This window comes from Orycteropus afer, unplaced genomic scaffold (genome assembly GCF_000298275.1).
Source record: "Orycteropus afer afer isolate SDZICR_OR568_19922 unplaced genomic scaffold, OryAfe1.0 scaffold00068, whole genome shotgun sequence".
Classification (NCBI taxonomy): Eukaryota; Metazoa; Chordata; class Mammalia; order Tubulidentata; family Orycteropodidae; genus Orycteropus; species Orycteropus afer.
This window is the reverse complement of record NW_006921655.1, coordinates 1621804-1648981: the sequence shown is the minus strand read 5'-3', so window position 1 is coordinate 1648981 and position 27178 is coordinate 1621804. Positions and strand designations below refer to the sequence as shown.

Sequence of the window (27178 nt, the reverse complement as noted above, 5' to 3'; positions counted from 1 at the left end):
TCTCCACCAATGGGCCAATGATAAAAAACCACCAAGAAGAGCCTGAATCACCCTTGGCTGCTCTTCACAAACAGTTAACAGAGATCTAAATACAACAACGCCATGATGCCTCGGAGACAACAGACCATCATAGTTCACACAAAGACACTTACCAAATTGTTAAACTTCCACATTTACAGCTCAGGGACACTGATAACATTTTTCATGTTGTGCCACCATTATTGCTATCCTTATCCAAAATATTCCACCATCATTAATTTAAACTCAATGCCCCACAAACAAAAGCTTCCCCTTTCCCCATGCTTCATAGGGTTTCCAGTGGCTGATTTTTCAGAAGTAGATCTCCAGGTCTTTCTTCTGACATGCCTCTAGGTGGAGTTGAACCATCAACCTTTTGGTTACCAGCTGAATGCTTGAATGCTCGCACCATTCAGGGACATCAGGTCATGAGGAGGCATAGGGAAAAGGGAGTGGCATTTCTTGCCAGACTTTCAGGTCTCAAGAAGCTGCAGGAAATTAATGAGAACTATGGTAGATGGTCCTGGAGGGCACTGCCATTCAGTGGTCACATGGGCCATTTCAAAGTGCAGAGTCCACATTGAAAGGGCAGCTTTCTGGCCTTACCTCCTTGACCTGCTCCTATCTCTGTCATCTTAGGCAAGTCCCATCTCCTCTCTATGCCCAGCTTCCCCATAGCTGTCAGGTTGCTATTGCTGACTGGCTTTTGGTAACTCAGCAGAGTGTTCTGAGCAGAAAATGGCTCCAGCATGTTGATTTGATCCCCCTTTGTGCCTAGTTGATGCAGGGGAAGATGGCTGACATGTACGTCTGCCTCATGGCATCCCGGCAATACCTCTACAATGTTGCCAGGGCCTGTGACGAAGGCCACTGCACCCCCAAGGTAAGGACCAATCTTAAGGAGGAAGAGGCCAGGGCAGTGGGTTGGCTGCTAGGACTTGCTGTCTGCATGGCCCTGGCAAGGCCTGCTAACCCCTAATCTCCTGCAGGACTGCGCAGGTGTGATTCTTTACTCAGCAGAGTGTGCCACGAAGGTCGCCCTGGAGGGCATCCAGTGTTTTGGTGAGTGATCCCCAGCCCCCACTGCAGGGCTGCATTCACTCCTGGAGCCCATGGCTCCTCCTCTCTTTCTAACTCTGTGCTCAAGCCAGCTGTGGCTGAGAGGGGACTTTTAGGTTCTTTCTGCCCCAGTTACTAGAAGACATGGAAAAGCAAATGAGAAAACTTTTAGAGGCCATAGTTGCTACTACCTTCAGCAACACCCCCTCTTTTCCTCTCCCTCTGGTCCTGTGGATGTTAGGAAATGGGGAAAGAGAGATGCCTCAGAGGTAGAACAGCCCTGTGGTTCAGAGCACAGGCTTGAGCCAGATAGTCTGGGTTTGAATTCCAGCTCTACCACTATACTGGCTTGGTGACTTATGTAAATTACTTAACTTCTCTGTACCTGGCACATAGTACATGCTATGCTACTGTCTTCCTGTCCCTCTTTTCCATGCCTGCCAGTGGTTCTTCCTTCTCTTTGCCAGGTAACCTCAGCACTCTGGGTGACTCTCCAGCCCCTTGCCTACCATTCCCCCACCCCACCCCCAACTACTGTTTTTCGGTTGTTCTCTCCCGCTTGGCCTGTTTCCATATACTGTTTGCTGTCTTTGCTTTGGCCCACTGCTCATCACTTCTCTTGTCTTTTCTTCTCTGCCCACATGTTGGTTACAGGTGGCAATGGCTACATCAACGACTTTCCCATGGGCCGTTTTCTGCGAGATGCCAAGCTGTATGAGATTGGGGCTGGGACCAGTGAGGTGAGGCGGATAGTTGTCGGCAGAGCCTTTAACACAGACTTCCGTTAGCTCCAAGACCCTTCACCTCTTTTCCCAGGACCTAGAGACCTTTCTTTGGAAGAAGTAGAGGCTTGGCAACTCTCCCAACCTTCCCAAAGCAGACTCTACTGCTCAATTCCCCTTCTTGCTTCAGCCCTCTGGCCTCTTCACGAGGTTGAGTTCCCTCCAATGGCTGCCAGCACTGTGGACCTCACAGCTGGGGCCAGCCTACCAGCCAGCTCCAAACAGACCTAGCAGGAAGTATGGCTTTTCTGGGGACTACTGGGATAGGCTTTGATGACTCTGTGCCCTTGTTCTCCACCTTCTAAGCCTGATACTCCAGCCTGGGCATATGTGGTCAGGCCAGTGGCCACCTCTTTCTTTTGGATGAGCCTTTAGCAGGAAGCCAAGAAGAAGGCTCAAGTTCACCAGATGCCTCATACCTAGCACATACCAAAAAAAAAAAAAAAACCCTCACTGCAGTTGAGTCGATCCCGACTCACACCCCTTTAAAGGATCAGAGAGGAACTGCCATTATAGATGGGAGTAAGTATCTAACCACTTGCTGCTTTGTGTTTTTCTTACTCTGCTAACTTACTTGTGGTTTGATTATGGATATTTGGAATCTTCCCCAAATTTGCACCAGACTTTGAATCAAATCTTAGGTTAATGGTTTCCTTGTCATTCTATATTCTTGGGAAAGAAAAATTGTATTTCCCCATTCCATTTACTTGAACTTTGTAGTCATTTTTCTTTCTGGGGGTGGAGAGCCTGCTCTTGTTTCTGCCTAATTCTAGAGGTATCTGCTCCCTGCAGTTTTTAAGGGGGAACCATTCTGCAGAAAACCCCCATCCCTCTGGGGCTTCTCTTTCTTTAGGGCCAAACTCCCACACTGTTGTTGTTGTTGTTGTTATGTGCCATCGAGTCGGACCCGAATCATAGCAACCCCTCCTTGGGTTTCCAAGGCAGTATCACTATGGAAGTAGATTGCCCCATCTTCCTTCCGAGGAGTGGCTGGTGGGTTTGAACCACCAGCCTTCTGGTTAGCAGTCAAGTGCCTTAGGCACTACGCTACCAGAACGCCCACACTGCTGGGGTGGAACTCTGAGAGTAGGCATCTCAGAACACCTGTGTCACTGAGTGCCCCCTGCAGGGCAGAGATCAGAATGCATGCAGAGGATCTGTTGGATGCTGGCCACCACAGCAGCCCTTCTGAGCCCTCCCACACCTCTGCCATGGGCACAGTAGAGTCCTGTTCATGTGACAGCTGACTTTGGGTGGCAGGCACAGCCCCTGCTGTGTTGGCTGGCTGCATACATTTCTCTGGACAGGCTATGGCTAATTTTGTTAAAACCACACAGCAGCTACTGCCTTTTGTGCGAAACATTGTGAAGCAAACCCATCTGCTTCTAAACTGATGTTTTTGAGAACAATCTACTTGCTGCCACCTCCTGTCTGACTTCAGCCCTGGGTCCAGGGAGAGTGGCTGGCCATGGTCCTGTTCCTGCCCTCCAGCCTGCTCATTGGTCATGGAGGAGTGCAAAAATGGCACAGGGTCGGCCTCTTCTGACCTCCTCTAACCTCACAAGAGAAAGACAGAATTACCATCAGCAACCCAAGGCTTATTCCTGTGAGGCCAGACATGCTGCCACCCTCCAGCCTTTTACCAATTCTGACACCAACCATCCCTTCCACAGCACTCACTGGTTCTCTGCTGTGCTCAATAACTCATTGCAATGGCCACACAGAACGCACAGACAATATTCACAACTATGGGGTTTATTAAGAAGCTGTGGTGACATAGTGCCTAACCAGAAGGTTGGTGGTTCAAACCCACCAGCCACTCCATGGAAGGAAGACTTCTGTAAAGATTTACCACCTTGGAAACAATTGCTGTGAGTTGGAATCAACTTGATGGCAGTGATTTTGTTTTTTTTGTGTGTGTTTTTTAAATGGGGTTTATTAGGGAAGTAACAGGCTACAATTCAGGTTCAGAAATGCTCTCAGGATACAGTTCTTCAATCAGTCTCCCTTCTGCTGTGCCCTCGGACACTCCTTACTGGCCCTTGGCCTCTCAGCCAGGCCTCTGCCCTGCTTGGGCAAATGTTACAAAGCTCTTTTAGCTCTGCCAATAGGTACACCTAGTTGCACCCCACTCCATCAGCAAGCCTCCTCTCCAAAGTCACTCAGCTTTCTTGCTACATGGCCTAGGTAAGCCCACCGTTCCTCTTGGTTACACTGCGACCTTCTCTCTGCCAGGTGCATCTCTCTGTGCCAGGCGTCTCTGCCAAGGAGGTCCAGTGCTGGGATTGTGGGTCGAAGGATGCACTCTCCTTCATCTCCAGCTCTTCTCTCTTGATGGCAGTGAGATCCCCTCTCCATCTCTAGGAAGGCTCATTTTAAGGCTGGATTAGTAACAAAACTAACTAATCCCAAAATCAGAGTTCTACATACCTTATTTGCATGGTCCCACCCAGTAATCCAGTGGGAGTTACAAAGACTATGGCTAGACCTATACAACTGTGAGACCAGAAGAACTAGATGGTGCCCAGCTACCACTGTCAACCACTCAGAGGGGGATCTATGTAGGAGATCCTGGATAGAGTGGGAGAACAATGTGGAACAAAACTCAAAATCATTGGGGAAAAAAGGGGGGGGCCAGGTTTGCTAGTCTGATAAAGCCTGGTGAGAGCCCTGAGACTCTGGCCCCTAGCTGCCCTTCAGGTCTGGAATTGAACCCACTCCTGTGGCTTCCAGCCGAACAAAAGACAGGTATATGAGCTGAACATTTACATTAGGTAGATACACTTCTTGGAGAGATCAGTCATGGGAGAATACAAGGGCTACATATGCACAGGCAGTGCATGGGAGGGAAGAACACAGGGAAGAGGTAACTTCCCTGTTGCATTGTGGGAAACTGCCATCAGTGTCATGAAACAGTGTATGTGAGCTGCTGTATGGAAAGTGAATTTGCTCTGTAAATTTTTACCCAAATCACAATTAAAAAAAAAAAAAAGACTGGCTAGAAAAGCAATACCAAGTAATTCAGTGCACCACAGGGATGGAGTGATAAAATCAGAACTCAAGAGGGAGGAGTTCTGAGTCTCCCTTTCCCAGTGTTCCCAGTGATTTTAAAGGAAACAGGGAGCCCAAAGGGTAGAAGCTCATAAGTTTCTGGAAAACATCCTTGAGTTTTTAAAAAAAGATAAAGAAATAGGATTTTCCCAAGATAAGAACTAGAAGTAGAATCCAGATCTGGTTGCAGCAGAAATAGGGAGTGTTCTGAGAGGACTAGCCTGGAGTCCCACTGCCCAGTAGCTTGGGTGGAGCACAGTGTGAGGGTGGAAGACGGGATGATGGGCCTGTACTGTACTACTCCAAGATCCTAAGAGGAAGCTGGTTTTCTCTTCTGGCTTCTGGTCCTAGCCTGTAGCCAAGTGCTGTTCCCAGACTGGGCTAGAGACAGATGGGGTGAAGACTCATAAACCCCAGTGCACTCCCTCCAGAGGTAAAGCCTCCTGGGCTCTTGAAGCTGTCCTTTCACTTCCCCATCCTACCCCTGCTGTGCTAGAGATGAATGAGGTTAAAATGGTGGTCTTGCCAAAATTTGTAGCCGAAACGACTGGCCTGGAAATGTGCAGAACATCGCAACATTGCCCAGTGGATGTTTGGGAGCCTGTGATCATTCTGCTATTATGTGAAGTTGTTATGCGCCGTCGAATCGGGCCTGACTGATAGCAACCCCTCCTTGGGTTTCCAAGGCAGTATCACTACGGAAGTAGATTGCCCCATCTTTCTTCCGAGGAGTGGCTGGTGGGTTTGAACCACCAGCCTTCTGGTTAGCAGTCAAGTGCCTTAGCCACTATGCTACCAGAGCTCCCATTATATGAAGTAGAAATGTTAAAAGACAAATATAATAAAACCATACACACACACACACACACAAAAAAAAAACCATAGCCTGAACCATGAAAGGAAGCCTAGGGAGTACCTACCTCTGCTTTGGTTCTTGGAGTTTTAGACTGTTTACAGTCATGGGGCAACTAGATCTCTACTGGACCAGCGCCCAGCCTCTAATATCAGCCCAGCACCACTGTTGACTCTCATTTTTTTTTCTTTGTTTTCCCGACTGCTTGCCCTGTGGGATGACTTCAGAAGCTAGGGGGATGTTCATCCAAATGTGGATTGAGCACAAATCTTTTCAGAATGTGTCAACCTGTTAAAAAAAAAAAAAGGCAGATTCCTGGATACCACCCTACACCTAATGAAATCACCTCTAGAGGTAATTCTGAGGCACAGCAACCTTTTAAAACCTATCCGGGGCCTAGCAAGGACCTCCCTAGAGGCTTGAGTCCGTTTTCTAAACCCATAAATCCAGTGTACGCTCTCAAATCACGTTTGATGTAATTAGCTCCTTGATCCTTAGGACAACCCCAGTGTAATAGGCAATGCTGGCGCAGGATCGCCTTTGCAAGACCACTAAGGTGAGTTCTCCAGGACTACGAGAACCCGTAGCGGGTGAACCAGCCAAGCCCCACGCTGGCTGCAGTCAGGGCCGGTAGTCAATGTAGCATGAGGGCAGAGAAGCGGCGTTCAGACCACGCCCCACCTGGCAGAGCTAAAACCCAGGACACGAGTGGCCATCCGTCGTGACCCCAGCCTAGGGAAAGCCCTCTAACACCTTTCCTGAGGCACCGGGCGTCGCGGAACGCTCCACCCAGACGCCGGGCTAGTCTCGGGAGCTGCTCCTCCGGCCTTGCGTGGAGCTCTCCTGACCCCTACCGGCGGCGCGGTGTCGCAGGCGCGCAAAGCCCGTGTCTCTGGCCTGGGCTGGAGACTCCGGACCCGGGGCTCCCGGATTCGGATTTTGGGACGCACAGGGGATCAATGAGGTTTTATTTTGCCACATGAAAACATTAAAAACACAAATCAGCTATTTTATCACCATTTTATACAAAAAAGGATCCTTTTTGAGTGTATCCAAGAACATATATAGGGTTGGCAGACAAGGTCCTATAAGTTTATGTGAATAATCAGGATTCCCAGGTGTATAGTAGAGCTGACAAGGGGCAAGGTTGTGGTCACTGCTTGGTCACAGCCAGCTACCCAGAGGGACCTAGTAGTTGAACCTAAAGGCTTGGGACCACAGTCGCAGGGGACATCAAGCTCAATTGGCTTTGACCTCCTACTTTGGCAAGTAGCGACTGGGATCTTAAAAGCTAGCAAGCTGCCATCTAGATGCAACGATGGGTTTCTCCTTGTCCAGAGCAAGGAAGAATGAAGAAAACCAAAATTTATGAAAACAATTAGTCCTAGCGACTGGTACACCATCCGATCTGCAGCCTATACGACTATGACACCAGAAGAACTAGATGGTGCTCAGCTACCACCGTCATCCACTTGGAAGGGGATCTATGTAGGAGATCCTTGATAGGGAGAACAATGTGGAACAAAACTCAAAATTATTTGCAGAAAAAAAAAGGGAGGGGGGACCAGGTTTGCTGGTGCAATAGAGCCTGGTGGAACCACTGAGACTATGGCCCCTAGCTGCCCTTCAGGTCTGGAATTGAAACCATGCCTGTGGCTTCCAGCCAACAATAGACAGGTATATGAGTTGAACATTTACCTCAGGTAGATACACTCCTTGGAGAGAACAATCATGAGAAAAAAGAAGGGCTGCTTATGCACAGGGAGGGGGCAGGAGTGCATGGAGGGGTGGACACTGGGAAGAGGTAACTATTGGGAGGAAGTGGGAGGGGAGCTGTTGCATTGTGGTAAACTGTGGTCAATGTCTTGAGACAAAGTGTATGTGAACCGCTGTATGGGAAGTGAATTTGCTCTGTAAATCTTCACCCAAATCACAATTAAAAAAAAAAAAAAAAAGGACCCTTTTTTAAATTAATATTTTTGGTGAAAATACACACAACAGAACCTGCTTCCATTCCAGTTTCTAGACATGATTACTCTAGACATTGATTACATTCTTCACATTGTGTCAATATTCTGTTTATTTCTGTTCTAGGTGTTTCATGCCTATAGATTTAAGTTCCCTGCTCCCCCACTTTTTCCGTCTGTGCTTTAAATTAGCTGTTGATCATTTGGTCTTATATAGATATATTTTTTTAAAGAAGACAGTCTTTACTTTTTGAGCTAAACTGTGCCTCAGTTTAAAAGTAACTTCAGGGGATAATTTCAATTTAAGATTTAAAGAGTAACTCAGGGCCATAGTCTTAGGGACTATTCTAGCCTAAATAGGTACAGTGAGTCTGAATTCTCTAAGAATTTGAAGTTCTGTTCCACATTTTTCTCCTCAAGAAAGGACATTTTTAACAATATTGTTTAAAAAGGAAATAAGCTCAGGAAAAAAAGGCCAATGTTTTTTTTTTAAATAACATTTTGTGTTACATGTGTATGGTTTTAGAAACATGATAATTTCAAAAAGCTTATTTAAAAAAAAAAATTCCTTCCCCTCTTCATCCCGATTCCCACATCTAGGACGAAATCACTTTAGAATCTTTAAGTCATTTTTTTTTTTCAGTAATTGACTTCATATTTCCAAATGATATGCTTGTTTAATGATTAAGTGTAGGCACTTCTAAGGATAATTTTTTAAAGTGCATACATTTGATTAATGAATAGCTCATTGCATGCCCATGTTTTTCTCACTTCCTCTGGCAAATCCTGGTCCATGTACCCACATATGGGAGCCCTAGGATCAGACAGCATGCCTCTGGCTGTCCCTGCCCCCTGCTCACACATGTGCTCCACGGTGTCCAGAGGCAGCGGCAAGACATGAGTGTGAGGTGGGTGCACATCCTCTGGGCTCCCCCTGGTCATGTCGGCAGGGAGCAGCTACTCATCTAGTCTCTCTTAAAAAACACACACACCTGCATGCACACTTAGACACTGAGGCTGGCCTAGTATCTCCTACATATTTCTTGGATCTACAATCTCCTCGACTTGCCTCCTGTCTTCCAGTCCAATGCCCTCAACCCCTCCACTTGATAGAGTGAACTATCAAGCTTCCCCTAAGTCCGTCAGTGGCTCCCCAACACCTCTAAGATCTAAGATTTTGCGAGGCAAATCTGACTGTGACCCATCCTAGCCTTCCCCTCCTGCTGCTCTGCTCCCACCCCCTCATTCCCACCTGTTAAGTACTTGATTCTCACAGTCCTCCCTGTGTTTTTTCTCACCCTGTGCCTTTGCCCCAGCTGGCCCTCCTTCTAGCCCTTCACTTTGCTCTTGCTGCCTGATCCCAAAGGCCTCAGTTAAGGGGCTTCCTTCTTAAGGAAGACCTCCCCTCTCTAACCCATCCCCATCCTCTGCCCCTATCCTACCCATCCTGGGGGAGACCTCTTCCTCCTCCCTGATCTGCATCAGTGTGCTTGCAGATATACCATTGTATTTATCTTGTAGGCTGTGAACCTCTTGAGGGTTAGAATGACGACTGATCTTTGTATGTTCACCACCTAGCATAGTTCCTTGCACATAGTAGGTGCTCAATAAATGTTTAAGTCAGTGGGTGTGGCCATGTGACACTTAGCTCACGTTTTACTGGTGCCATGGTTGTTTGTGTATGTGGTCACTTCTGAGCATATTGTAAGATCTTTGAGGTCAAAGACCATTTCTCACTTATCTAAGCCACAGTAAGCACTCAGTAGCTATGTTCATGCTGAATGAGTGAAACAACAGGTGGGCCAGAGCCCTGGCCTAATCCCCAACATTGGCAGAAACAGCAGGGCCAGTCAGCCTTGCCTGCCCTGCCTCCCCCGGACCCTCCACGCTGGAGTAGCCAGGCCCAGCTGCAGAGGGGAGGCCCTTGCCCCCAATATCCCTTGTCTGACCCACTCAGAAACAGAAGAAAGGAATTGTGATGAGGAGCCCTGGTCCCTCCTCTGCTGAGAACCAGAGTGGGGGATGGGTTAGAGAGAGAGGGCAGAGCTAGGGCATACCTCATTCTTTTTATTTATTGTGTAAAATGTATGGTACATAGAGAAGAGTGTGTAACATGCATATATACGGTGTAAAGAATAATCATTTTAAAACTCCTGTGTATCAGCACCCACGTCAATGAAGAGAACATTGCAAGTGCCTTAGAAGCCCATGAGCCCCACCCTGACACATTTTCCCCGGAGGAAACACCATCCTGAATTTAGTGATAACCCTCTCCTTTTCTTTATGGTATGTAAGGAGATCCGGTTGCCTACTGGGTAAAGCATTTGGCTGCTAACCAGAAGGTCAGCGGTTCAAACCCACCAGCTGGTCACCCTCAGAAACCCAATGGGGGTTCCTTTGAGTTGGAATCAACTCGATGGCAGTGAATGAGTTGATCTCTGGTTGTAAGGAGTCTTGGTGGCACATGGTTACGTGCCAACCTAACAGACCCTCCATAGAAGAAAGATGTGACAGTCTCCTTCCATAAGGATGAAACCAGACTGAACCCACTGCCCTCAAGTCGATTGTGACTCATAGTAAGCCCCTTTGGGTTTCCGAGGTGGTAAATCTTTACGAAAATTGATTGCCCCATCTTCCTTCCACAGAGTGGCTGGTGGGTTTGAAACGCCAACCTTCCGGTTAGCAGTCAAATGCCTTAGGCACCTCACCACCAGAGCTCAGTAAAGATTATAGCCTTGGAAACCCTATGTGGCCCTTCTACTCTGTCCTATAGGGTCACTATGAGTCAAAATCGACTTGAATGCAATGAGTAGCTCTGAATGTATCCCTAAACAATATTGCCTGGATTTCCTGTTTTTAAAATTTCTATAATTGGAATCATACTATATATATTCTTCTGTGTTTTGCTTCTTTTGCTCATCATTATATAGTTTTTAAAGACTCATTCATGTTAATGAGTAGAGCTGTAATTCTTCATTGTTTTTCTTGTACAGTATCCTATTGTGTGAAAATACTACAATTTAATTATCCATTCTACTGTTGATGGACATTTGGGTTGCTTCCAGTTTGAGCCTACTCTGAAACCTTCCTGTACGTATATCTGGTGCATGTGTGCAAGTGTCTCTAGGAACATTTCCTGAATGGAATTTCTATGCTGTGGGATATATACACGATCAGCTTTACTAGATAATCCCAAACTGTTTTCCAAACTTGTGCTTCTATAATTTTTAGAATGATGCCACCAGAGGTGACCCAGAGCCTAGGTGGCATGCCAGCCACAAAGCCAATCCCAGGAACTTATTTTCAGCAAGCCGGAGAGGTCAGATGGCAAAAGAGTGGGTGTCACTGCTTCCCTGCCCAGCCCCATAAACCACATGTTCAACAAACGTTTATAGAGACATTACTAAGAGCCATGCCCTGGGCTGAGGAGACAGAACTGAGTTAGCCCAGACCAGCCTCAAAGAGGGCCACTTAGGTTTCTGCTATTCTGCCAGGCAGCCACACAGCTTTGCCCCGGAAAAGATGGATGAGCTAAGGGCTTGACAGGTGAGTGGAGATTTTCTTGAAGAGAGGAAAGACACTCTAGGCCCAGGGGACAGCACAGGCAGTGTCTCCCCTCCTCAGAGGACTGCCCTTGCTGGCAGTAGAAGGTGGGAAGGAAGAAAGAAGAGAAGACTAGGGCTATGCCAGCTCCCATAGAAAAACACTCCTCCAGCTCCATCCAAGCACACTTGTGCCCATCCAGAGGCAAACACGGGGGCAGGGTTGGGAGAGTGCACACACAGACTTGTATACTTCACATAAACCAACAGACAGACTGGTAGACAGACATGCTATAGGAGCAGAAGCAGGGAGTGTGAGCAAACAGCTGCCCAAGGGAGATAAGCTGGGCACTGGGGCCCACCCACCTCAGCCTACCTTAAGAGTCCACTTTGTGCATCCGCTGGGGCTCCCACAATCCAGTCTTCTCTACCAATGGTGTGTTTTCAGGACAAGCTGGGTGACCCCATCTCAAATGCTTGTTGTATTTACAAGGAAAAAAAAAAAAAAAACCTGTTGCCATCAAGTTAATTAGACTCATTGTTATCCTATGTGTTACAGAGTAGAACTGAGCTGCTAAGGTTTTCTTGGCTATAATCTTTACAGGAAGAAGATTGCCAGGCCTTTCTTCTGCAGCACTGCTAGGTAGTTTCAAACCACCAACCTTTTGGTTAGTAGTCAAGTGCTAACCATTTGGGCTACCCAGAGACCTTTTATTAATGGAAATGGGGTGGCAAAGCCTTTTGGTACACACTTGAGCCCTGTCTGATGCTCCCAGGCTAGGGCAATGTTGTTGTTGTTGTGGGGAGCTCTGGTAGTATAGTGCCTAAGGCACTTGACTGCTAACCAGAAGGTTGGTGGTTCAAACCCACCAGCCACTCCTCAGAAGGAAGGTTGGGCAAGTATTTATTAGGCTTCGAGAAATGTTGATTCTTGAAATAAAATTGTTTCACTAAATTTACTATAAGACTTATTATGCTTGTAAATAGGCGGAAGCACAAGGGGGTAAAGGGAATCTGAAATGAGAAAAGCCTAATGAGGGGAGACTTGATGTCCTTCCCAATTAACCTGCAGCCCTTCCAGTCCTTCCTCTCTCCAAACCCCCTGTGATGGCCAAGGGTGGCAAGGGTGGGGGTCAGGGCCATAGCAACCTTGCTAACGAAGGCTGGATGTATGTGAATTTTATATGACTGAGGTTGCCTAGGAGAGCAGCAATCTGCTCCCCAATTCTGAGGCTGCACCCAAGGCCCAGAGAGGACTACAGTTCACGCTGAAGAATCACCACTCACAAATGCAGACCTAGCTCTGCCAGGGCCAGCCTCTCTTAGCACCTCTCTTTCTGTCCCGACCTCCAGGTGCCCCAATGAACAGAGTACACCTCCTAGTTCCTCAAACTAGAGAAGGGGGTGAGGTTGCAATGAGAAACAGTCAGCCTTTGGGATCTCCATCTCTCCCTGGGTGCCCCCCTCCCCCAGGGAGTCTGCTGGCTCCAGAGTAAAGGAAGGTGAAGTCAGGAAGTCCTTGCTGGAAGGTTAGTGGGGTCCTCCTTAGTCTTATCCTTCTGTGGTTGGACACCCACCAACTGGGTACCCCCACCACACACATGTGCCCCAGTTACTGACACAGAGGGGCCTGTCAGAGACCTTCAAGCGGGAGTCACTTTGCTTTCCGTACTCACAACTCCAAAGGGGTGGAGCTTCATGGTGGAGACTTTGTGAGCCCTGGAGATGAGGGGGTGGAGCTGGAGCTGCAGATGAGCCTCAGAGGGTGGAGCCTGTCGCCAACAGGGGACAAAATGATCTGTCTGTTGGAGAGGCTGTTAGTCCTCTTCATAGAAGGGTCAGATGGAGCTCTGCCACAGACATTGAACCTAACCTAACCAGCTGCCAGAGAGTCTATTCTGACTCATGGCAACCCTGTGTGTGTCACAGTAGAACTGTGCTCCAGAGTTTTCAGTGGCTGATTTTTCAGAAGGAGATTGTAAGGCCTTTCTTCTGAGGTGCCTCTGGGTGAATTCACACCAACATTCCAATTAGCAGTCAAGTGCGTCAGCTGTTTGTACCACCCGGGGAATCTGACTCCACACTAACACGGTATTAATCCTAGCAGCATCTCCCTCACTGATAGGCATGTACATCCTCACATATTTCCCTATTCTTTTTCTTTTTTCAGATATTTACCGAATATGTATAAAACTCACTGCCATCGAGTCGGATCCAACTCCTAGCAGAGACCCCTCCTTGGGTTTCTGAGGCGGTATCACTACGGAAGTAGATTGCCCAACCTTCCTTCCCAGGAGTGGCTGGTGGGTTTGAAACACCAGTCTTCTGGTTAGCAGTCAAATGCCTTAGGCACTAAGCCACTAGAGGCTACATATATATATATATATATATATATATATATATATATATATATATAATTTTTTTGTATTATTGGTGAAAATACACACAGAAAAGTAGGTTTCCATTCAACAATATACCCATAGAATGTTCAGTCACATTGGTAACATTTTTTACATTGTGTCAACATTTTTACTATTTTTGTTCTAGTTGTATTCCCATATTCCCATTAATTTAGTCTCTCAGCTCACCAACCTTCTCATCTATGCTTTAGGGTAACTTTTGTCCGTTTGGTCTCATACAGATAATTTTTTAAAAGAGCACAGTACTCACAGGTGACATTCTTTACTTTTTGATCTGACCAATTGAGTTAAAAGGTGACTTCAGAGCATAGTTTCAGTTCAAGGTTTAAAGAGTATCTCAGGGCAATAGTCTTGGGGCTTCCTCCAGTCTCAGTGGGTCTAGTAACTCTGGATTCTTTGAGAATTTGAAGCTCTGATCCACATTTTTCTCCCTTTCTATCAGCATCCTCTTTTATGACCCTGATCAGAATGTTTGATAGTTGTAGCCAGCCAGGCACCATCTAGTTCTTCTGGTCTCAGGGTAGAGGAGGCTATGAACACTTCCCTCTTCTTAACCACATTCTCAAGAAAACTCCCACATTCCCACTGCCCCAAGCCCAGAACCCCAGCTAGGCATTCCTGTGGGCTCAAGCATCTCATGCTTCCCCACAAGGTTATTCAATAAGCTCCCTCCCTTCCCCTAGCCCCAACCCTAACCCTCCAGCCTGCTCACTCTCACTGGGAACAACCGTCCAACCCATTTCCCTGCTGCCTCATCTAGACTTCGTCTCTGGGTCCCTAATGACCCCCTAAAGTGAGGACTTTCTTGGGACCCACCAAACCAGTCCTCTTGTCAGGAAAACACTTGCTTGTCCAGTGTCCTCATCCAGCTTCTGACCCCCCAGCCAGCATACCCAGCTCAGCCCACTTGAATGACCTGCCCCTCCATCCACCAATCCCCTGCTCAGCTAAGGACACCCAGCACTTACTGAGCAGCCAATATATGCCAGCAGTCCTGGGGTTTCAAAATCAGTTACCAAGACAAATGAGTTTACAATTTAGTTGGGAAGATAGACATAAAAATAGATCATTTCCATGCTTCCCATCAATTCTGCTGTTAGCTACTCTTCAAGAACGAACATGAGTATCACTCGTCATAATACTTGCATCTCTGATTTGCTGCTGAGAACTCAGCACCTTGTTGTTCTTGCTAGGTGCTGTTGAGTTGATTTCAACTCATAGCAACTCCCTGTGACAGAGCAGAACTGCCCAAAAGGGTTTTCTAGGTATAATCTTTGCAAGAGCATATTACTAGGTCTTTCCTCCACGGAGCCTCTGGGTGGATCTGAAGTGACAACCCTCAGCACCTTTGTTGTTGTTGTTGTTGTTGTTATGTGCTGTCGAGTCGAGTCGGACCCGACTCATAGCAACCCCTCCTTGGGTTGCTGAGGCAGTATCACTACGGAAGTAGATTGCCCAACCTTCCTTCCGAGGAGTCTTGCTCATAGCTTAATGGAAACCCCGATGCCTTTGAGCTGATTCCAGCTAATAGTCACTTCCACAGAGTTTCCAAGGCTGTAAATCTCTACAGAAGCAAACTGCCTAATCTTTCTCCTACAGAGTGGCTGGTGAGTTCGAACTACTGACCTTTCAGGTAGCAGCCCCATCGGAGGTCCTTTAGCTTAGTGGAGGTGCCCAATAAATACTTACAGATTGAATGCCTGCCCTGGGGCGGTGGAGGGGGTGGCTGCAGGTGAGGCCCACCTTTCTTTTTGCTCCTCCCTTATCTTCTCTAAATAAAATCAAATTTAACCAAAATCACCAAGGGCAGCCTGGGGAAAAAGGCAGTAGTGGGCAGGGGAAACCCCAAGCCTTTGCCTTGAACTAAATTCTCTGATGTTTTGTTGTTGTTGTCATTGGCCGTACAGTTGATGTCAACTCATGGCCGTTCTATGTGTGCAGAGTGGAACTGCTTCATAGGGTTTTTCAGACTGTGAGCTTTCGAAAGCAGATCTTTTTAGTAGCAGGGTCACAGCACCTAGCTCCTCTAGGAAGCTATCTAAACTATGGGAGCCAGAACCATAACTTTTTTGTCTTTAGATTTAAAGAGTCTGGCCTGTCAAACCCCATAATTGGACGGTTGGGTAATCTACTTCCATAATGATACTGTCTTGTAAACCCAAGGAGGGGTCACTATGAGTCGGGTCCTACTCAACGGCAGTGTGTTTGGTTTGGTTTTCTGGTATAGAACATACACTAACAGAGAAAAACAATACGGATTTCGTCCCCATAACTATTGAACCAGTCATTGAATGAATCAAGTCAGTGAATTTTATAGTAAAAATAGGCACAAATCACAAAACCCACAAATGTTGGAAACTAAGAAGCCACGGTAACAAATGTCATAATCATTCCTGAAAATAGGGCACAGGAGGCCAGGAGAGGTAGGTCTGAGGGCAATGGGCAGGGCTTGAATGCAGGAGGTAGTATTCTAAGCTAATAGGAAAGCCCAAGGCTGTGGGCATCTGGCAAAACAGACAGTCAAGACTAGAGCCACTGCAGTGCTGGCACAGGCCTGACTTCTCTGCCATTCAGTCATTTATTCCTTTGTTACTTGGTAATTGCTACTGAGAATCTACCTGTGCAAGTACTCTGCCAAGTCCTGGGTAAACAGTAGGACCCAATGCAGATGAGATTCTCATCCTTGCCTGGCAGGGAGACTGGCTTTAGCCAGATTTGGATCAAGGGAGGGAACATTACACATGCAGAAGTATTACCAAGCCCAGGTCTGAGATCACAGAGCCTGCTGCCTGGGGCCAGCTCGGTGGTCAGTTCCAGATTCCGATCTTTATCCTGAGATCGAACAGAAGCTGTGGAAAGATTTTAAGCCAGGAGAGTGATATGATGAGATCTGTGGTTTGGAAAGATCCCTCTGGCTGCTGCAAGGAGAACAGGATGGGGGTGGGGTGGGGCAGAACGGATGCGGGGAAACCTGGGAGGCGGTAGGTCTGTGGAACTTGGGCTGGGCTGGGGAGGAGGAGACGCCAGGCGTTTGAGGTAAATGACTGGACAGGCTGTGGCAATGGATTAGATACAGTGGTGGCTGGGTAGAGAAGGGAGGTACCAAGAATGACTTGCAGGTTCCTGGCTTTGGAAACTGGGTGGGAGGTTGCGTCTTTTCTCAAAAATTGAAACACTGGGACAGGGCTGGGTTTGCCCATAGTTGGAATTTGGTTGAAGTGTATCTGATGTTCCTGAAAGACCACATTGTTATTTCAGTGTCAAAGTGAGTACAGAGGGCAAGTAAAGGGTATTTTTGATGAGCTTTGCAAAAGGAATATTCTTTTTTATAAAGAAATATGACAATCCACTGGCAACATTTTGCCCCTACTCCAATAGTGACATGAACGGTGCTTCCAACAATTTCATGTATAAAATCCAAATGTGCATTTGGGAAGCATATGTATAGGGAATTGTTTGGGGAAGCTCCTTTAGGAACAAGTGCTAGAAGACCAATTAAAAGTGAGAACGCTAGGATCTGAATCCAGACTCTGCAACTTATTAGCTGTGTGACTCTGGACAAGGTATCTAAACTCTCTGTGCCTCCGCTTCCTTATCAATAAAATACGAATAATATCAGTACCTATTTTATAAGACTGGTTAAGGATTAAAAGAGAATGTTTAAAGGACTTAACACAGTGCTCATAGAATCTCTCCAAAAACATTACCTATTACTATAAAACATACAGGGAGCTCTGGTGGCGTACTGCATTTGACTGTTAACCAGAAGGCTGGCTGTTCAAATCCACCAGCCACTCCTCGCAAGGACGGTTGGGTAATCTACTCCCATAATGATACTGTCTTGTAAACCCACGGAGGGGTCGCTATGAATCGGGTCCTACTCAACGGTAGTGTGTTTGGTTTGGTTTTCTGGTATAGAACATACACTAACAGAGAAAAACAATACGGATTTCGTCCCCATAACTATTTTCAAAAAAAGATGTTACCCCTATAATCAAGCATGATTTTCACAAATCCTCTTGTAAGATTTGTTTTCAGTAGAATAATAAAAATAAGGGACTTTTTGTTTTTTTTGGGGGGGGGTCATATGCTGGAGTCTCGGTGTTACCTGCCCAGCTATTGTCTGGCCTTTGCTTGGATCATATATTTTTTGCTGGGTTCTTCCATTTCAGAAAGGAGCTCTGGTGGCGCCATGCCTAAGGCATTTGACTGCTAAACGAAGGGTTGGTAGTTCAAGCCCATTAGCCACTCCGCACAAGGAAGATGGAGCAATCTACTTCCATAAAGATTTACTGCCTTGGAAATCCACCAGGGATTGCTATGAGTCAGAATCGACTCAATGGCAGTGAGTTTGGTTTTTTGGTTTTCCATTACAGAGGGGCTCACCTTTGCTGGATAGAGCGGAAACTTTCCAATGTCAGAAGCAATCTTATATGCATGGTCTTCTGGATTCCCTTGGTGTCTGAACAGCAGGGAGTGAGTGGCACTGTTTGGGTTAGCAGAGTATTTATAGTTCAGTCTGTAGGTGTTTTTGCTGGGAGGGGCTGGTCCTGGCTATGGGTTCAATAAGGCTGAAGGAAAATAGCAAATGGGCCGTGGGTGACTCTCTCCCTCTGGTCTTGGTCTTGGAAAACTAGGAGAGGTCCAAAGCTGTGGCTGGAAGCCTGTAGAGAATCAGCCATCTTGCTGCAGGGGTGGGGGTAGGGGTATGAGATTAGGGACCCCACTGAGGATCTTTCCAAATGCAGGGGAAAATGATTGGGCCAGGGAGACAGCCCTGGTGTTGGGAAAGTGGGTTGGAGCACTATCAAGTGGGAAAGCCAAGGGAGAGAGGCCCTCCATACCTTCCACAGACACAGCAAAGGGAAGCCTCTAGCCTGACTGAGGCCAAGAGGCGGGCTACGCTGCAGCTTGGTGGTCAGAACAGAGTCATAGGCACCGTGGTAGTCAGGGCACCAGGTGGGAGACAAGGACAGCAAACAAGGACTGCAGGACTAGATTTCAGTTGGAAACTTGGATAACAAAACATGGCAAGAGAGGGGCAGGATGAAGTAGATTCACAATTGCTAATGCTTTAGAAGGAGTCCTTGAGTGATGTAAATGGTTAAGTACTTGATTACAAACCAAAAGGCTGGCGAACTGAACCCCTTTTGGAAGACAGGCCTTCAGAACTTCTACTCAGGAAATCTGGTTCTGGAGCTCACATTCTTAATCACTGTTGTTGTTATGTGCCGTCAAGTCAGACCCGACTCATAGCGACCCCTCCTTGGGTTTCCGAGGCAGTATCACTACGGAAGTAGGATTGCCCAACCTTCCTTCCGAGGAGTGGCTGGTGGGTTTGAACCGCCAGCCTTCTGGTTAGCAGTCAAGTGCCTTAGGCACTACGCCACCAGAGCTCCTACGCTCTTAATCACTACGCTATGTGAAATGCAGAAAGATGATATTAGACCTGTGAAGTGGGTTAGACCTCTGCTTACCTTTATGCTAAATGTCATAATAATTTTTTTTTTAAAAAAAGTAAAACTTTTGGAGCCCCCCTAAGCCTGCCTCTGCTGCTTCTTAACTATGTGATCTTAGATGCTTACTTAGACTCTCTGGGTCTCAATTTCCTCACTTGTTTGTAAATTTGAGAACAGTATTTACCTCACAGTGTTGTCAAGGGTTAAGAAAATATATGTTGAGTGCTTCTATAAGATCCCTGGCTCTGAAGGCTCTTAAGACACTGTCCGTTCTAGACCTAGATTTCCTCATCGCTTCAGGGGTCTACATGTCTGGGTTCAAGGAGCTTGTCCCTCCCCGCAGTGGGTGAGCCACTGGGCTTCCAACTCACAGCTACATAAGTTCCTCAGGGGAGGGGATCTCACTTAACAAATCCCATTTTGATAAGTGAGCAAGACAGGTGTCCTGACCGCAGTGAAGGAGCTAACTGACCTCTGAGGGAACTGAGGTTCTAAGTGGTCCTCACCTAGATCATTGTCATGCTTCTTGGAACAGTCCTCCCCTCTCCATTAATGTATTCATTCATTCACTATGTAGCAATTATTTACTATTCGATTTACTGAACATTATTATAGACATCCACTATTTGCCAGGCATTATGACAGGTTCTCAGGACTAGTCATAGATCTGATCTAGAAGAGCCCACAGACTCTGTACCATGTTTAATTTCCCTGTTCATCTCCAGCCTAGGCCCATGGATCATGGAGCGTACTCAGTAAACATCTACTCCTGGGGTATCATGAAGCTACTATTAAGAGATTGGCCATCAGAAACCAATAAGGCTGTCTAAGCAGATGCAAGCCAGGCTGGCACTCCAAAAGCCTGGGCCATTACAACTCTTTGGTATCTTGTGGCCACAATGCTGGGCAAGGATCATGAGCCTGAAAACCTTCAGGAGTAAGACTGGTCTCACAAATGTACCAAGTGGTTAAGGTGGGGACTATGGCAAACTGGAACATACCTGCCCCATAAAGATGGTATTTGCTACTTGGCTTCAGCCTACTGTTGCCAGTGGAAATGTGAGCCAAGAGTAGCTATATCTGATTTTTCTAGAGAAACTGGAAATGTGGATTTTTATTTGAAATCTTCAAATTTCTCAGCGTTGGCTCCTAATTTTATTTTTCAAAGCCCTATCAGAGTCAAACAGAACAGGTCTGCCTACTGAATTCTGCTTAAAGGCTGCCAGTCTGAGACCCCCAAGTGGTTCTGTGGAAAGTGAAAGGTAGAGGGATATGCAGTCCTGAAGGACCTAGAATGCTGTCCTTCCTTGGGACCAGGACTGTGCTAGACACAAAGGAAGCCATAAAGAAGTTGAAGCCATAGTCCTCCCCTCCATGGGTTGCCCTCCATGGGTTTATAGTTTCCTTACAGAGAGACTCAGGCAAAGCAGCAGAAGGTTAGGAAGGTGAGCGGGAAACAGTGAGAGCCTCTCGGGTTTAGGGTTATAGGAAGCAAGGTGGACCTGAACTTTGAGAGCTTCCTAGAAAATCAGGAGGGTGCAGATGCTGGAGATAGATGGTCCAGGGAGCTGCAAGAGCAAATAAAAATAGGTATGGTCTATGCTGGGGACCCCAAGGAAAAGCCAGGGGAGCTTACTTCCAAATGTTGTGGCAAAATGCTCATTGGAAAGCAGCAGGGCTATATAGTGAGGCTTCATCGATACCCCGCATCCTGCAACCTGGCAATCCCTGACTGGTCAGAAGGGAAGGAAGCAGGAAAAATAGGACACAGCTTGGTGATCAAGATCTGGGACCTAGGAGTCAGGCAGGCTAGGGTATAAATCCTTGTTGTATGACTTGGGACATGCATGTAGTGGCTCTAAGCCTCAGTTTCTTTCATGGATTTGCACGTCATTTTTGCACAGGAGTCATGCTAATCTTCTCTACTTTGTTCCAGTTTTACTACATGTGCTGCTGCCAAGAGAACACTAAGCCTCAGTTTCCTGATTTGTGAAATGGTAACAGTAATCACACCTGCCTCCTGGGATTGGGGCAAGGATGAAATTAACTCCCAAAGATTTGCAAATACTGAGTCTGATGCAGACCCTGGGGTCCCAGTGAGGACCCTAGGATGCTTACCTGTGTCTCTAAGTGATTTTTATCAGCCAGATCCACTGCCTGGGAGTTCTAGTTCAGATTCCCAAGTGGGATGGGAAAAGAGCCTCTGGAAGGCAAAGCTGGTCTACACGTTTGTCCAAGTCTTTCTAGTTGCTGCTCTAGGAAATGGCATTGATTGTGGGGGGAGGGAGTCAGTACTGCCCACCTTAGGGGCAAGGAGGTGAATGAATTGGGCTTTCCCCATCCCTTCCCTAGGGAGGTAAAATAGAGCTCCTGCCAGGCGGTGGGTAGAAGCCACAGGGGTTGGGAGTAGTTCTTCCCCCCACGATGGACTCTTTTTGCCCAATCCTCACCTGGGAGGGAGGGCAGAGACCCAAAGGGCAGAGACTCCCTTGGGGAAGCTAGTGCTGGGTAGGAGGAAACCCCACTTCTCCCTCAACTCACCCCACAGTTCCGAGGGATCTCTGTGAGACCCAAATCGGACCTTCATTCCCTTAAAATCCTCCAACTGGCAGAGCTTAACACCTCTACAGCTTTACCTACTGCCTCATCCCGACAATTTCACAGCTCAGAGCCTTTGCTAAAGCCGGTTCTCCAGCCTGGAGTGTCCTCACCTTTCCCCCTACTGGTGCCGGCGCGGCCGGGGGAAATGCCCGCTGCTTTTTAAAATTCTTCTCAAGGTTAGCCTCTCCTCTCCTCCCGCACCCCACCCTAGTCCCACTTTGGGGCTGAGATCGTCACCCTTCCCCTTGCTTCCTCAGCAGCCATTACATGTTGCTGTCGCGAAGTTATCACATTGTTTTCCTGTCTGCTTGTCCCTCCACCCCTACTCCACCCCAGATCCCGACTGGAAGCCTCCTGAGAGCAGGAAAGCAGTCATGTCTACACTAGCAACTCTCGGGCTAGCCCCTTGCCAAGGATACCCTGGTCACTCCAAAAGGAAGGGATAGCTGGGCGGGGGCACGGGCGAGTGGGCGTCTGATGGCAGAACTAGAGCAGCGGATAGGGCTGCTTTTTTAGAACCAGCGGGGGTGGGGATGGGGTGAAGTTTGTACTTCACCCTCTACAAAGGGCTCGTGCTGAACCTAGGCCACCCGGCCCGTTCCCCGCGCCCACCGGGCTAGGTGATCTCGAACCTTCTTTCTCTCACACCCCAACAACAAACAACCCTCCGCGCTTTCCCTCCGGAGAAAGGAGGTGGAGCCTGACCTCAGCCGGAGGCTGCCGCAGCTGCTGGGGGGAGGGCTCGGAGCTCCAGCCCTGGGGGAGTCGCTTCTCCAGGGAGTGGCCGGGGTGGGGGCCGTAGCTTACTCCCGAGCGCCAAAGAAGCCCTCCCCTGGCAGATACGACCCTCCACGGAGGAAGGAAGGAGGACCAGAGGGGGGTGGTTCAGTGAGTGCCTGCCTCCGACTGTCCCTTCCTCAGGCTGGAGTGGCCCTTGAAGCCCCCCCCTCACCTCCTGCCACATTTACATCCACCCCTTCTTGCACCCTGCAGCTCCAAGGACAGGGTGAGACTAGGTGCCAAGTAAGCAGTAGGGCGAGGATGCAGCTCTGCTGGGCTCACAGAGCCGAGGTGTGCCCATCCCCCACCCCCTTGACGGGGGAGGAGAAGGGGGAGGTTTGGGCATGTGAGAAGGGACACCAGGGACTCTTAGACCAAGGTGAGGGAGAGCCTGAAATGGGGCTCCTTCAGTCTGCAGCTGTTGGGACTGTGGTGGAGGCAACTTGGGTAAGGGACAGAATGTGCACCCCAAGGTGAAGGCCTGGGGCCCCAAAGAGGGTAGGAGTTTAGCGTTGGAAGGGAAAGAGCAGAAGGCAGGAGCAGTTTTTGCAGGGAGAGGCAGCATGCAAAGACCTCCCTTGGCCAGCAATCTGGAGGCTAGCGCTGGACAGATGGGGCTTTTGGACAGGGTGCCGTAGAAATGTGTTCCCCAAAGTCTGAGCACATGTAGCCCACCTGTTCCTCTGTGTGTGAAGACTGGGTCCCACGCAGGCTCCCTCTTCACCTAGACCCCCTTCCCAGATCGTAGCAGTGGGTTGCACCCTTTGGCAGTCAGGGGAGGCAGAAGTCCAGTTATTTGCTGGATGCTCAACAGCTGGCTCCTTGGTGATAGGAGAGAGCCATGCCCCTTCAGCTCAGCGTCACAGGGAGAGTGCTTCTGTCTCCCCCATCCCTCAAGAAAGGGGTCCCAGAAGGCAATGACCCAAGCAATTTTCCATACTTGGACATGCCTAGGGGGAAATAATTTCTGGAGGTCCCTTTAAGGAAGTGGGGGGTTCCGGTTCCTTTAAGAGGCAGTGGGTCAGAGCAAAAAGGCTATAAAAGTCCAGCTCTCTTTATTCTCCCACTTCTGGGGTCTTCCTATGATGGGGGAGGGGTGAGTTCTGCAGCCATATTTAATTGGTGTCCCTTCCCCAGGGAGCTGTGCGCTTCAGTTTGTTCAGTGGGGCTGAGGGGCCAGGTGGTTCAGTAACTGTTCCCAGGCACCTAGAGTTGAGGCACTGTTGGGGAGGAGGGCAGCTGCCCCACAACCAGGAAAGGTGGTGGAATTGAGAGGGTAAAGTAGTTCATTGCCATTACAAGGACTGAGCTGCCTGCTGAGGTGCCCTGTCCAGGTGCCAGGTGGCTGGATCCAAGGGCAGGTGGTGGTCTGTAAGGACTGCAGCAGGGGATGGGGGGAGGTGCCTGGTGGCTGGACTGGAGAGGACAGAGCCAGTCTGTCCTGGCTGTGGTTCTGGTTGTATGGGGAAGTGATGGTGGTGTATGCATTGTGTTTTTCATCTCGGGATGTTTTCCTCTCTGCATCTCCCTCTCCCATATCTCCAGCTCAGAGACAGTTTGTGGTTCCTGATGGGTCTGGATGAGCCTGGGTAGAAGGAGCACCTGGCCCAGTAGAGGGATGGGATGGCCCAGGCAATCTACTGGATCCATTCCTCTCTCCAGACCAAGCACCAAACCCCTTTCCGTGGGAGAGCTCTGGGCTGCTGGGCTTGCCAGAATGAGGAAAGATGATGGGCCTGGTGTTGGCACAGCTGCCCTGGTGGGGTGGGGTGGGGTAAGGGCAGCACTTGATCAGAAAAGGTTAGAGGAGCTAAAGGAAGGAGGAAGAGGTGGAGCCCTTTCCAGGTGTGGAAGGGCTCTGGCCAGGGAAGGAAGGTGGGCCAGTGCCAGAGATCCCTAGAACTGGGGTGAGGGAAGAGAGGCTGAAAGGTCTCTTTGAGGGACAGGCAGGCTGTGCAACCCCTGGACGCCTCTTTGCTGGCTTGTTAACCAGCTTTAACAAGCAGCATTGGGGAGAGAAGGGAGGGATAGAGCAGTGATCAGGAGTAGGTCAGTGGGCTGGCACAGGAGGAACATTAAGTACCCCTAGCCAGCTTGTGGCTCCAAACCATAGCCCACTCAGTCAGGGCCTCCTGGGGCAAAGGAGGTAGACAACCACATGGAAAAGGCTCAGGGGGTGGAATTCCTCCAGCTGCTGGGGAGGCTGGACAGCCTGGAATGGGCTCTCATGACCTCTCTGCCTCCCCTCCAGCCAGTGTTCCCTGTTTTCCCTCCCACCAGGGCCCCAAGTGAAAGACAACTCTTCTTCCTTCACCCCAGGGCAGCTAGAGCTTCACCCCTGGGTAATGCCTGGGAGAAGTCCAGTCCTCCAACCTTGCCCTGCCACCACTTCCAGGGTTGAGTGTGGGCTTCCTGCCGCTTGGGTGCCCTTCTCTGTGACCAGGTACATTTCTCCTCTCTCTCTCGGCCTCAATCCCTGCCCATTAGTAGGCATGAAGCAGCTGCCAAGGTCAGCATAGGCTGGGCTGCTGACAGGATCCCTGTCCCCTCTTCTGCCAGCCTGGCCGGATTGTGGGGCTCCATGCCATCAATTAACACCCATCTCCACTGGGGGCTGGGGTTACACCAGTGGGCTAATCAGCCAATGGGACAGACTAGGAAAGCAGAGGGGGTTTCTATGAGGGTGGGGTAAGGGGAGCTAGGGCTGGCTTGGTGTGTATGGGGGGCAGCTGCTGGGAATCTTTGCCCTGGAAGGTTCAGGAAGGGAAAAACCTTTTAGTGTCCTACTTTTATAGGCTTCTTCAGGATTTTGCTTTCCCTAAGGGTAGGAGGTGAGAGAAGTAAAGGCACTTGTCCTAGGAGAACCTGACCCTTTGAGAAATTTGTGCATCAAGGTCTTGGTCTTAGCTTTTAGCTTTCATTCACAGTTTCCCTTGTGGGTGAATTCCTGCTTTAAATGTAATCCCCAACACAGCTAAGACTCTGTAGGACCCCTTGACAGCTTTGGATGCAGATGTGGAATGTTTTGTGGGTTTAATTCCCAGCCATAGTGGCCAGCAGCCCTGATTCCTTTCAAGGGTGCCTGGTGCTTGAGTACCAAGGTCTAGGAAAGGCTGGTACTGGGTGTAGTGCAGGAGACCCTCAGGAGGAGCCCCTTCGCTGCACTCCAAGGCTAGGTTTCTTCTGCCCACTAGGAGGGCTCAGCACTCAGGGTGTTTCTCTCTGCCCAAGGCGTTCCTGGGCCCAGCCCCTCCCTGGGCTGCTCTAAGCGCTCCGGTGACTTGACACTACCCTTTCTGCTGCTGCTCTTTTTACCTCCCAAAGCTCCCTTCCCCCGCCTGAATTGGGAATGAGGCTTTGTTCAGAGGTGGACTCAGCATTTCTCAAGAACCTACTAAGTGCACATCTAGTGCTTGTTCAAGTGAAACTCTAAGCCGACGCTGGGGCTACAAAGGTGCCTAAGACAGAGCCCCTTCCCGCATCTCACAGGGACTCACCCACCCCATCCCCGTGTGACCTCAGCGTGCCGTGCCCACCCACCCCGCCAACCCCGCGAACGTGCTCGGGCTTGGAAAGGCACGTCTGTGATGTGAGAGACGGAGCCACAGCATTCAGTGACTAGGGGGAAACCAGGTAAGTGTTCACACTTGGTCCCATCTTGGCTTGGGGACGCGAGGGAGGGAGTCCAGTCGAGGCTGTCAGGCTGCCCGCCCCCTCCCCCCTCCCAGGCTGGTCCCCGCGGTGGTGGAAGACGGTGTGTGGGTGTCAAGGACTCACAGACCAGGCTCTGCTGTCAGCTGAAAATGGATGAGGGTTCCACACTCTGCTTCTGAGGAGGGTGAAGTAGGAGTTGGGGTGAAGGGTGGTAGGTGAAGGGGAGAAAGAGGAAAAAGAGATGCGGGTGAGGGGTTACCGAGCTAGGACCGACCTTGCTTGAAAGGAAAGGAGACGTGGCAGGCAGGGAAGTCGGAAAGATGAGGCAAGGGCGGGAGGGGCTTCTCGGCAGTCGGGGCCCTTTCGCTGGAGTCTGGGGCCCTTTCTGCAGGAAAAGGGGGTTGTCCACGCTTGATTTTTCGGTTGGTCTTCCTGAAGCTTTGCCCTGGGGGCAGGAGCCGTTGGTAAGAGTGGGGTGTTCCTTGGCCTGCAGTTTTCTCCAGTAAGTGTTGGGGAAGAGGGTTAGGTGGAAGAGGGATGTAAAGGGGTGACGGTCAGGGCGGGGGCGAGATAAGATTTCTCGGGGGAGGAGGGAGAGGGTTGCAGCTGGGGGATCGAGGCTCCAGGGTCGGGTCACCATGGGATACAGGCTCAGGCTCTGGAGACGAAGAGAAAATCCAAGAAACCGGCGAGGGAAATCAGTCCCTCACCACCCTTGGCACCGTACCCCTCCCCCCAGGCCCCACCACTCCCCGCACCGCCTCCCCCAGCCGCCTCGTGCTGCCCCCTGCGTTGGGACGACCGATCCACGGTTCTGATTGGTTGGAGACCGAGAGGGGGAGCCGAGGGCCGGATTGGCTGGCGGGGCCAACGCAGGGCGGGGCGGCTGATTGGCGGAGCTGGCCCAGGGGCGCGCCGCTGATTGGCTGCGGACGAGGAAGCAGGAAGGAGGGCGGCGGAGGCTCTGCTCTCGGGGAGTTTGTGGGGGAACC

The 27178-nt window shown here is 49.3% G+C and overlaps 1 protein-coding gene and 1 non-coding gene across 2 annotated transcripts in view; one reads left to right on the top strand and one right to left on the bottom strand.

The window, feature by feature from the left end:
• Positions 1 to 1865, top strand: part of IVD (isovaleryl-CoA dehydrogenase) — a 26541-nt gene extending 24676 nt beyond the window's left edge. Inside the window, exons 10-12 of the mRNA XM_007940449.2 lie at positions 797 to 901; positions 1008 to 1080; positions 1732 to 1865. Of these exons, the coding sequence (XP_007938640.1) occupies positions 797 to 901; positions 1008 to 1080; positions 1732 to 1865 (312 nt within the window). The remainder of the gene's footprint in view (positions 1 to 796; positions 902 to 1007; positions 1081 to 1731) is intronic.
• A 19145-nt stretch (positions 1866 to 21010) lies between these two features.
• LOC122149984 lies at positions 21011 to 21119 on the bottom strand. The gene has a single exon (XR_006163425.1). It is a non-coding gene; the product is annotated as a U6 spliceosomal RNA (small nuclear RNA).
• Between the last annotated feature and the right edge of the window lie 6059 nt (positions 21120 to 27178).